Genomic DNA, 12354 nt, shown 5'->3' with positions numbered 1-12354 from the left:
ATTTGTTTAGGCGGTGGTACATAAATTTGCCATATAGCCTGTTTGGATAACCAATTAGCCGCAGTGGCCTTTGTTACCTTTGCAGCGCTTGCGAGTTTACCAATTGCGGCCTTCCCCTTCCAGTATCCTCTCGGAGAATAATAGATGGAATCCATGTTGTTATTATAAACGCTATCGTTTTCAATTACCAGCGCGAGAAGCTCCGCTTCCAATCATTAATTTACCTTTCATAGCCGATTTTACCAACCATGAGGCTAATTTTTCTTTGACGGATTTATCAGGAATAGCATTTAATGCGTGAATTAATTTTACATCCGCGATATGACGCTGTTGCAGATCGCTACTTTTGTAGTAAGCAACATCATGAGCATGACACGCCTTATCGATAGCGTTTATTGGATACTCACCGGGTTTGGGCTGATTTTGATCATCGAGTCTAATATCTAATCGTGTTCCGGGGCCACAGTAGTTATATCCTGGGAGGTGCTTTTCTCCTGGATACTTTGCCCACGGTGTTCCGGGGAGTTTTGCCAATTTGGCTGCGATGTCACCTCCTCGCTTTTTTTTAAAACATCTCCGGGTCTAATAGAAATAAATCTAAATTTCTTTGTACCGCATTGTACACACTTACCAGTAAGCGCCGATCTGTTATTTCTTGTTGTAGCGGTTGTCATATCATTTGTGCCAGTACGCACTCTACACTTCACACAATATAGATCCATAATTTATGTATAGAGATATGAATATAATTGATTTTTCGGCGACTAAAACAAGAGAACCAGTTAAGCATGTTGCAGCGTTACCAAACTCGATCCGGATGATTATCATCGGACCATCTGGATCCGGCAAGACGCAATTGTTACTCAATTTAATAATGAGATGGATGAAGTGGGATAAGTTGTATTTGGTTGCTCCTAGCGTAGATGATCAACGATGCTACGAGGTGTTGAAAGATTTCAACGAGAATGCATCAGCGATCGCTAAAAAAAATGTCATCGAGTTTATTACAGATATCAATGATGCACCGGGTATTGATGATATTGATGGCGACGTTAACAATCTAGTCGTGTACGATGATGTTATGTTAGACAATCAAAAAAACCCAGCTAGGATATTTTCCAGAGGCAGGCATAAAAACACTGACGTGATATATGTCACTCAACGATACACTCAGATTCCAAAAGTAATTAGAGACAACTGTAATATTCTTGCTGTATTCAACGGCGTTGATACACACACGCTACGAAATATTTGGCAGACATGGTGTGGCGGTGACATGGACTTTAATGGTTTTCGAAACTTTTTTAGTCATGCTCAGTCGACCCCACATGGATTCGTAACGATAAATTTACATGATCCTCGGACACGATATCGTATCGGACTTGACCAAATATTCGGTTAAATTGTAAATAACCACTTAGCAGCAGAGGGGGTGATGACATCGACGCGGGACGCCCGATGATTACCACGGGAAAACACCAACGAGATGTTGTCGCGAAATATAGCGTTTTCGAGCAAAAAACGCTAAGGCTCCATTTGCCAAACGGAGACTTTATTTTTTTTTTGTTCGAAAAGTGAGATTTCGAAGGAAGGCTCTATTTGTCGTTTTGAGGCCTTAATCGAAATTTGTCGAAAAAGTTGTCGGACTCGCCCCCTCTGCTGCTGAAAGCAAGAAATACATTGTGACATTAAACAGAATAAATCATTCTTTATTTCAATGAGTTAAAAAGGTATGAAAATATAGCTCATGTTTTACTTATGTTGTCTTTTTTTTCTGTGATGATGCATGTCAATTTCAATCAAGTTTTGAATGTCCCTTGCAACCATGACTACCAGGGTCTAATACAATCCTCTGTTCAGGTCAACATTCAGTTATGTTGCTGAAGAAATAAAGAACAAAGGTTTCCAGACTGTTCTTCAGTGTCGGTCGTACAAATAAAATGATAGACATTATGTACAGAAATAACTATTATCCACTATGGTGAAACAAACATACAAATTCCATTCATTTTCTCCTCTTGAGGTCTTCAAATCTTTTTGCCAAGTCATCAAAATCAACATCATCACCTCCAGCAGAACTGCCACCTACACTGTGGTCTGGCAGTGTATTATTGGGTACAGCTGGAAGTTCTGGGAACGTATCATCCATATTTCCTTTGCCTGGTGGTGGTGGTCCCATTGGATAACCTGGAAAAAAAGAATTGTCTGATATTACTGATACTTTTAATTTTCAGCAACTAAGACCATGTTTCAAAATAAAATTTTAATATTATTACCAAACAAGAGTCCCTTGAAGGGACAGATGCTCTTCTGGGCATAAATAATTTCGAGGTATAAGAGACATGAAAATATTTTTTTTATTATCATAAATTCTTTTACATATGTCACTAAGTTATAAAACATACTTTACTAATAATATGCTCTAAGCACAGCAATAAAAGTGTAAAAAAGGCGCTTACTAATAAAGATGAATGCCATTCACAAAAAGAATATTTCAACTGATATGAGGATTCAAAAGTCAAGAAAATGTAAGATTGCCTACAAGATGGAAATGACAAACTTTGACAGTATGTCATGCAAAATAGAGGACTGATAGATGAACAAATGTATTTCAAGAATGGAGTATATACAAACACAAAATGAATGTGCTGTGGTGAGCCTGCAGAGTATAAAACTTGATAATCATAACACACTACAAACTGAATTCTCTCTCTCTTTCTCTCTCTCTAAATATGTTTGGCTTGCCTGCAAGGAAAATACCTTGCAAACTCATACTTGCCTGAACTGAATTTTGACCTTTCCAGGGCATTGTATGGGTGATAATGTAAAGCCCTGATAAAGCATTAAAAAAATTAAATCACACTGACTTAGTATTTGGAATGTTTGAGTTACCCTCCTTAAAATGCATCCATATGCTATGTTTCCTAAATGTTGCTGAAATATGATCCATGATATTGTGGGTGTAACAAAGCAATAGCTGAAAACACAAGACACTCAAGTTGGTGTGTGTGTGAATTGGATTTCTAACATAGATGTAACAATTTTTCAGTCATATTGCTATGATGTCTGCAGTGTGGCAGTTTATAGTGATGTTACCACTGGGGCATAATGCTGTAGACATGTAGCATGATGTTCCACCCAGTCACATTATCCTGACACCAGGCTGACCAGTCCTAACACTAACCTCCTAATGCTGAGCACCAAGCAAGGCAGCTGTTAGTACCATTTTTGTAAGTCTTTGGTATGACTTAGCTGTGGATCGAACCTATGACCTCACACATCCGAGGTGGATGTCCTAAACACTAGGCACTGGAGCAGTGCACCCAAGTTGGAAGATTATATTACAGTAACCTAGTATTTATATTGTTGGATTACTCAAACTGATATGCATCTGCTTTGAATTCTCACGAGTGTAGATGAAACAGGGTCTAACATAGAGTGGGTGTACTGAACAGATAGACAAAAATATTAAATTCACTCTGGTGTAAAAATTTGGCTACACTGATCCAGATCAAGTAATTTTTGTCATGATGTATCTATCCAGAGATCACATTTCATGCGAGAAGGTGAAATAGGGTCCAAGATATTGAAGGTGCAATGAAAAATAACCCCAGCCAAAATCTCACATGTAATTTAAGTATGACAATTAGGAAACAGTATTCTAGTTTTATTAAGACTGAGTTATTCTTCCTGAGATGGACTGATAGCTGAAAATACATGTAACTCAAAGCATGAAAATTGGGTCACATTTGCCATGTTTTGAAGTGGTAGGCTAGGTATAGGCAATTGGATGTGCCCCGAATTCTAAGAAGGCTAGGAAAAGGCAAAAGAATGTGCCCCGAATAGTAAGAAGGCCAGGTAAAGGCAATCATCTAATTATTTTTAATGCTGCAGTAGTTTATAATGCATAGTCACACTAACATTATGGAATGTCACATTATGTCATGACAGTGTAGCTTGTAATTAGTAAGCTACAAACTAATCATCTCTAATCAGAATAATTCAAATAAAGGCTACAGTCAAAACCTGCCTAAAACTGACATTTTTAAGAACACATAAGTCAAACTGTTGGAGAAAACAACTTCTATTAAGCAACCACCTGTATGCAGAATCACTTTTCTCATTTCCCAGAAGAGGGGAGCAGCTATCTATCTGACGATTGACTTTTCTCGTTTTCCTGTGATTCTTTATTTTGGATAATTGGTTTTAAGAGAACTATGCAAATTAAGAACTTGTTTTACAGAGTAAAATGCTCTAGCAATAGGAAACCATCTTGGAGGGAAAAATTTTCAATGCCAATTAATTTCCCTTGAAACAAGGTATTCCAAGTCTTTAAATTGCTTGGTTGCAGGTCATGCAAGAATTTCTGTACTAAATTATCCTGATTAAACTGTTACCTGAACTGGCACTGTGGTAGGATGGTGGCTGGTCAAGGGGGCCTGGTAGATAAGGGCCTGGACTAGCTCCTCTGGGACCAGCTGGGTATGTCTGAGGTAAAGGCGGGGGGCCAGACTTCATCCCTGGAAAACTCTGAAATGGGAACAGCTTAAGTATTTATTATTGATGTATGTAGTCTTAAAATATTACGATATTAAAAGTCAATATCTTCATAGGTAAATACTTTCAACCTCTTCCTGCTGCTGCACACTACAAAGGTATTGGCAGTTAGGAGTTCGGAATTATATCAAATACAGCAGGATGCAAATGTAAATGGGCTTCAACACCATTTAGTTTTAGAAAGTCTGAGGATTTGTCAAAGTGCAAAATAATGATTATTATTCAGGCATGGTCTGTCTGACCATACTGTATGCCACCAAAAAAAGAAATTTTTAAGTAGAATGAAGCTACACGAATAGTAAATCACTCTGTACCTCAAGATTCCTCATGTCTGGTTTTTGAAACTAGTATACAACCCCTAACTATCAAAGCTACTAGTCCTGCACACAATTAACTGATCCAGTTTTTCAACATATTTTTTAATGAATCAGATTGACCTATTTAGTAAAGGTAGGTTTATAACCTGAAATTAAGAAGAACTTACAATATAACACACACACACACACACACACACACACACACACACACATATATATATATAGATATAGTTAATGGCTTTTTTAAAAAACAGCACTGTGTAGTTTCTAAATATTACTAGTACCCTTTCAAAAGCTCCAAAAATAGTGAAAATCTTTGGTGGAAGGCACTCATTCATAACTTTAAGATGTTTTATTACCAATGCTGATATTTGATAATCTGATGTCCAAGCATACCAGTGCTGATATTTGATAATCTGATGTCCAAGCATACCAATGCTGATATTTGATAATCTGATGTCCAAGCATACCAATGCTGATATTTGATAATCTGATGTCCAAGCATACCAATGCTGATATTTGATAATCTGATGTCCAAGCATACCAATGCTGATATTTGATAATCTGATGTCCAAGCATACCAATGCTGATATTTGATAATCTGACGTCCAAGCATACCAGTACTGATATTTGATAATCTGATGTCCAAGAATACCAATGCTGATATTTGATAATCTGATGTCCAAGCATACCAATGCTGATATTTGATAATCTGATGTCCAAGCATACCAGTGCTGATATTTGATAATCTGATGTCCAAACATACCAATGCTGATATTTGATAATCTGATGTCCAAACATACCAATGCTGATATTTGATAATCTGATGTCCAAGCATACCAGTGCTGATATTTGATAATCTAATGTCCAAACATACCAGCGCTGATATTTGATAATCTGATGTCCAAGCATACCAGTGCTGATATTTGATAATCTGATGTCCAAGCATACCAATGCTGATATTTGATAATCTGATGTCCAAGCATACCAGTGCTGATATTTGATAATCTGATGTCCAAACATACCAATGCTGATATTTGATAATCTGATGTCCAAACATACCAATGCTGATATTTGAAAATCTAATGTCCATACATACCAATGCTGATATCTGATCAAAAGGCAATCCATTTATTTCAAAATTGTTTCCTCTTCCTCCATAAACTTCAAACATAATCTCAAAACAATCCAACCTAATTCAGTTGCACAGAAACCTGACCTGACATCAGTGTACAGTTAGTTCCACCTATTTCATATATATATCTTCCATTGGTGTGATATTAGCCATCAAGGTGTCAATGGTTGTCAAGCAGATGTCAATCAGTGCATCCTACAGTAAATTTGTTACAGACAGTATACTCTTATTGAGAAACAAAGCTGGAGGCAAATCAAGGGTAATTATGATTGATGCTCCATCCCAAATCTACAAGCAATAAAGAGTTGCACAAGTCAAAATTTCCTCGTGTGAAAAATGGGTCATATTTAAATTCCACACATCTAAACCAAAGAGTATGCATCAACTGAAAACCCTGTATACTAATTGAGCTAGCCTTTGACCATACAACAGGACTCCCAAACCATCTTCCTATATTCTCCAATTTGTAAAACACTTTGATGCCTGACATTTTCCCTGAAAACTGACCAAATGCCGCAATATTTAACACAAATGCTGAAAGCATAAGTATAAAAGTACAATGCCTGGCACAATTAAAATTGAATGGTAGGCAACATATCTATACCATCTGCCAACCCAAAAATATTTATAAATAAAATGATTTTAAAAAATTAGAATGGAATTCAATGTATTTTCCAGCACCAAACATTTGATTTTTGCAATGTCCCACTGAGTACCTACAACAGGGTGTCTGAATTATCTCCATGTAATTATGTAGTAGAGTATTCAATAATTGCTATCAGTAATTGGCCCCTCTAATCTACATGTGTTGGATACTCATTATTTGATATCACAGCCAACACTATCAGCCTTTAGGACAAATGTTTGTCTTTTGTCATCACACAAAACATTTAGTAGTGGCTTCTTTGGCTTGATACAGTCAATAGACTATACACTGTAACAGACTATGCACTGTAATAGACTATGCACTATAACAGACTATGCACTGTAATAAACTATACACTGTAATAGACTCTAAGTGCTGAGTATTCTCAAATAATTAAACCAATCACAATTGTTGCTGTATTCTATAGTGGCATGTGGGGTAATAGCTAAGCTAAAATCCCACATGGAAGACTTGTAGTTCCCTGTCAATTTAGACAGGATTAAAAGTATCGGATTAACGATAACTTAAACATAATGATGTGAACTCAGATCAATATAAAATATGGATAAGTTTCTGGTCAGGAGTGGCCAACTACTTTAGAGCTGATGGACAAAACAACACCATACAAAAAAAGGAAACTGATTATCAATCTTTTTGGCTGATCACTGATTTTTTAAATACGTGAAATAGATTCAATATAACTTACCAGGCAAACATAAAGATCTGCAGGTCAACCAAGTTTTCAAAGCTGGTTGCTCAGGTATGAAAATAGATTTTCAATCTTTTTCTACACTGGAAAAGTATGATTAGCCGTCACCAGACAGTGTTCATTCCAGAAATGTAAGAAAGGGAACTTTTGGACCCAAACCAAGTCAAAAAGGGGCCATTTTAATAAAAATGGGGGCCACAGATATTCTTACGAGTTTTTTTTTGCCTATTCAAGAAAACTGAAACATGTATCAGCATTATCAGCCTTTCCTGCCACAGCTATACTAGGTTTTGAATTCCTCATGCCTGGGCAACAATTCCGCACCAGAATTTATGACACACATTTGTTCCTACCTGTATGCTATATTGGAAATAAATGCAGTAATGTTTTTGCTGAAGAATTCATCTTCTCCTTGGTATCCATGCTAAATATAATCAGACATTCCTTGTAGCCAATATATTACAATAAAGTGACAAAAAATTCAAACAATGCACCAACCACTGGGCCTTCAATAAGTAAAGAAAATATCTGCATGGGATTACTATGGGCACGACATAGCCAATGCCTGTATTAGTAACAAGTCATTCAAAATGATTTTAGTTCAATTCTGGTATGAAGTATACATAAAAGTTTACTTGAATTATAGCCATGTGCAGCTTACCTTTTCGGCTGTTGGGTAGGGGGGACTGTACTTTGCAGGTGGTGGTGGGTACGGCAGTTGATGATTCATGGATTGTGGCTGAAGAACCCCCATCCCTCCACTTGGGCCACCACCACCTCCTTTCTTCTTGTCATCCCCAACCAGATCAATCAGCATGTTTTCTGCAGCATAAATTTCATCCTGGACCATCACTGATTGGTCAGGCTCAAATGGTACATTATATGTCTTTGCAATCTCAACCATGTAGCGTTCCACCAGAATCTTGGGTGGAGCCTGAACTCCAAGTTTGTGCATGACCTTCTCACTGACATTGTTCAGGGCATTTGTCCTACATGCTTGGCCAAATTCTTTCCCATACTTTGCAATAAACTGGTCTGATATAGCTTTCAGTTCTTGCACATCTGTCTGAAGACGGGGTGCAGACCAGATCAAGGTGGCAATGGCTTCCTCCAAACCTGGGTCTAGTTCCCTGTAAAACGAAACAGGATGAAAAGCAGTTAAAGAACTGCATCATAATTCACTAATATTTAATCATACTTTCTTCAAATAATGGACAGAATACAGTATGTATGTTGTACAAAAGATGTTCTGTTTTGACTCACATGTCAAATGATATGCAAGAAGTTACAATAACAAACACTACAAAACTCAGTTCATCTAATGATGAATTAATTTTTTGAAGAATAAAAATATATATAACACACACATACACATATATATATGTGGGCAAAGCTAATGCCAATCACTAACCAAGACCACACTATTCAATCTGGCCCCAGTGGTGATAAAAGGTGCAAAACCTGCCAACATATCATAGAAACCAGGACTTTTCTAGCACAGTGACAAGAGAAAAACTGAACATACATGGATCAAACAAAATGTGCAAAACAGAGAATGTAATTTATCTCATCACATGTAAGATCTGTAGCCTTCAGTATCTCGGATAAATTGAAAAACTACACAAAAGGATCAACATTCATAGATCTGACGGGATGACAAAGAAGCTGTACAGAAGCCCAGTCACAGAACACTTCTCCTCCCATGGCCACACTTTCAGTGATATAACACTTACAGCAATTGCTCCCAAACCCAAATGGAGTTCCGAAACCAGGAAAGAAAAGGAATCTTACTGGATACGCCTTAGAACATTAAAACCAAGCGGTTTAAATCAAGAAGACTAGAAAAAGACAGCCATTCACAAATTAAATTACCTTTTAGCAGCCAACACGTTTTCTTTTCAATAGTTCTCTAAATCTGCGTATTAGTCACCCAACAGCCTATAATTACAACTATGACAATGAAATACCTGGGATATAATTTGCACGCACATAAATTTACATAAAATAACAGATGACGCTATGGCTCATCGATTTCTAGGTCAATATAAAATATCTTTCAGCATCCGCAACAAGTCATAGTCATGTAAAGTTTTACAAACACAACTGTTTGTCTGTTTTATTTATTTATCTGATCTATGTTTTGTATTTGCCTTTGAAAAAGACTCATTAAGAGCCGAAAGCGCTTGGGCTAGCTAGATACTAGCTTTGTACTGTTCATAGTCAGTTTATTAAATATATATATATATATATATATATATATATATATATATATATATATATATATCCTGTTCCCTGTTCATAACATTTAATAGTAATTGGATTTTGCAGTATGCTAACAATAAAACAAAGACTGGATAAGAAATGATGGAAAACTTCTATATTCAAAATAATATGACAGGAACCTCGCTGATGGTTCCAATGATTGCTGGCCTTTTCAATCTCTATTACATACAGGTAGCACATAGTTAATAGATAAAGGACAATTTCGAAAATGGCTAAACATATAAAATAAACATAACTGACAAGCCAAAAGTTATTTTAGAGTCATCATTTGAGTCAGGTTACAGTTAAGGCATACATAATGACCATTTTCAAAAAGACTATGAAATGTGGAAACAAATACTCCATAACAATGTTGCATAGGAATTACAGACAGGCCAAACATCCTTTTTGAGTCACCATTTGACAGTTTGGGGTAGAGAATGGGACATTTTTAAAACAGCTATAAAAAAAAATATCCGGAAACAATCAAAATGTGTAAAGCATACAAGTGTTAGTAGCAAGAAGCATCATTGCGTGTACACAACTATTATACTTACCTGACATTTATAAGGTGCACTAATGTGAACTTACTGACTGGACACTGATCACGTCACAGGATACAAAATGACACCCTCTGAGTGTTACAGTACTGGGACTAAAATTCTGGTCTTACCTAAAATATAGCTTCTTTCTCTTTTTATTTATTTACAAGACATTGCTGATGGCGGACACAAGTATAACTCAGATAAATAAATCAAATGGGGTAGAGAACAACCTGCATGCCTAGTTCTGTCCTATATCCTGTTATAAATGTTTACATATAAATGAGAACAGAGCGGAAGAGTCAGTACTCTGGATGGGTCAACAAGGAAGAAATTTCTTTGTTTCAAATGTCATACAACTTACTTCTGTGTCTGGATAAGTCCGAACCTGGCCAGAAGCAAGTCACAGTACATCTCCAGCAGTTCCATCGCCTCAACCAAATAGTCCTCTCTGATAATGTGCTCCACCCGGATTCGAGCACGGTCATCCTTCCCAGACACAATGTAATCCGCGATATCTTTCCTTCCTTTCTGTGCGAGTTCAGTCTTTTTCTTCTCCAAAAGTTTAAGTCTGTTTATGGCCAGGCGAAGGTTGGTCTTTAGCTTACTGTAGTTTGTAGAACTTGAAAACATCTTGTTAGTCTGTCAGAGTGTGCTAACGTTTTAGGAGCGTTAAAAAGCAGGTATAAATAAGCTTGATTATTTGTCACCTGGATCATGAGATTCTGACACATAGGCGCGCTCGATTATAGCAAGCAAATCAAAGCAAACCAAACTATACCAGTTCGAATAGGAATAATAATCGATAGTGAAAGTGTTAACTATAATCGGTTGCATAATTAAACCTGAAATATAAACTACATCGACAACCATACAAATGAGAATAATTTAATTCAGAGAAATAATTTCATACCCGTTAAGGAGCATGAATGGTTGTATTTTCCCTACCTAAGATACTACTGATGAGACCAGACTCTTTACTCAAGATATTACATAATTAATAGAGGCTATAAAAATGTTGTAATTCAGTATCCAATTCGTAATGTACATTTCAATCCAACAGACCACTCATTAGTCAATTTATAAATCAACCGAAACGTCTGCATTAAATGTTGGGTGACAATTTGAAATTTCTTTAGAAATTGCGCGCAAAATGTTTTAATTCCAAATGGGCGCGGTCTTTCTTGAGAAAATTGCATTTTGCGGTTTTCGGATTGTTTTCATATGGTCAGAATGCATCTTGCGACATTTACATCGGTGTCCAGGGATAATTTATGTCTCGTACGGTATAAATTACGCAGGCAAATGCTGATATAACCTGGGAATGTGCTATTTGTATTTAGGTCTCAGTTCAAATCTTTGTAAGGTTTTAGTGATTATTGTTAATTATGGGAGTCAATGTTGTGATGATATTTCTCAAACCGGGTAATTAGCCAAATTCTAGGAGCGGACGTTGTAATGTACATCATTCACTATACTTTGTGACAGCATGAACTAGTTAGGGAGGGTCCATTTCATGAAACTAATTCATGCTGTCACCAAGTCTCATGAATGTTGTACATTGTGACGTCTGCTCCTAGAAATTGGTTAATTATTTGGTGATTAACAATTCTCGTAGACATCACAAGTACCATTTTACACCACAAGTACCATTTTACATCACAAGTACCATTCTACACCACAAGTACCGTTTTTGCACAACACTTTTTTCGGACAAACTGAAATTTCACACTGACAATTGAATATTTAAACAGACCAGTTTCACTATCTTTGAAAATGAAAATCTCGCTTCATCTCTAAAAATCTCGATATTCTAAAAGATCCAATACCAATCTCAAAAATCCATAGTGATTGATACGAAGAACGGCAACTCTTCCGACACGCATATTTCGAAATGGGTATATTCCCATAGACGCCTACGTGATGAATATAACATAGGTTATAACGCCTATTCCAAGTTGTTACACGATGCTTGCATACTTTTTTTTTTTAGCAGTTTATTCCTTAACAGACATTTTGAAGCGACTGTTAATAGGTCACCGTTGAGTCATGTTTCGGTTCTGTTTGGAAACCATCTGATGTATATAACATTTGAACAAAGAAAATCAGACAGACAGGCAGGCAGAGTTATTTTAAAATTTTATGTCATCCTTATTTGACTAGACAACCATGAATATAATTTTTTA

General features: G+C 36.5%; 1 protein-coding gene across 1 annotated transcript; it reads right to left on the bottom strand.

The window, feature by feature from the left end:
- Positions 1-1693: 1693 nt before the first annotated feature.
- LOC149801159 (IST1 homolog) lies at positions 1694-10921 on the bottom strand. The gene is made up of 4 exons (XM_089955180.1): positions 10533-10921; positions 8026-8494; positions 4398-4530; positions 1694-2187 (listed from the first exon to the last, which is right to left on the bottom strand). The coding sequence occupies exons 1-4, from the start codon at positions 10799-10801 to the stop codon at positions 2006-2008; spliced, it is 1053 nt and encodes a 350-aa protein (XP_089811306.1). The 5' UTR covers positions 10802-10921; the 3' UTR covers positions 1694-2005.
- Between the last annotated feature and the right edge of the window lie 1433 nt (positions 10922-12354).

Source organism: Sinohyriopsis cumingii, chromosome 4, assembly GCF_028554795.1.
Source record: "Sinohyriopsis cumingii isolate HCF-2022 chromosome 4, ASM2855479v2, whole genome shotgun sequence".
NCBI classification, from domain to species: Eukaryota; Metazoa; Mollusca; class Bivalvia; order Unionida; family Unionidae; genus Sinohyriopsis; species Sinohyriopsis cumingii.
Note: the sequence above shows the minus strand (reverse complement) of the source record. Positions and strands in the feature narration are given on the sequence as shown.

Bases quoted from the DNA above. Each gene is read 5' to 3' on its own strand.
- LOC149801159 (XM_089955180.1), bottom strand. From the start codon at position 10,801: ATGTTTTCAAGTTCTACAAACTACAGTAAGCTAAAGACCAACCTTCGC. The intron at 4,531-8,025 runs GTAAGCTGCACA...TTCCCATTTCAG, and splicing joins CCTACCCAACAGCCGAAAAG to AGTTTTCCAGGGATGAAGTC. The intron at 2,188-4,397 runs GTAACAGTTTAA...CTTTTTTTCCAG, and splicing joins CTACCACAGTGCCAGTTCAG to GTTATCCAATGGGACCACCA.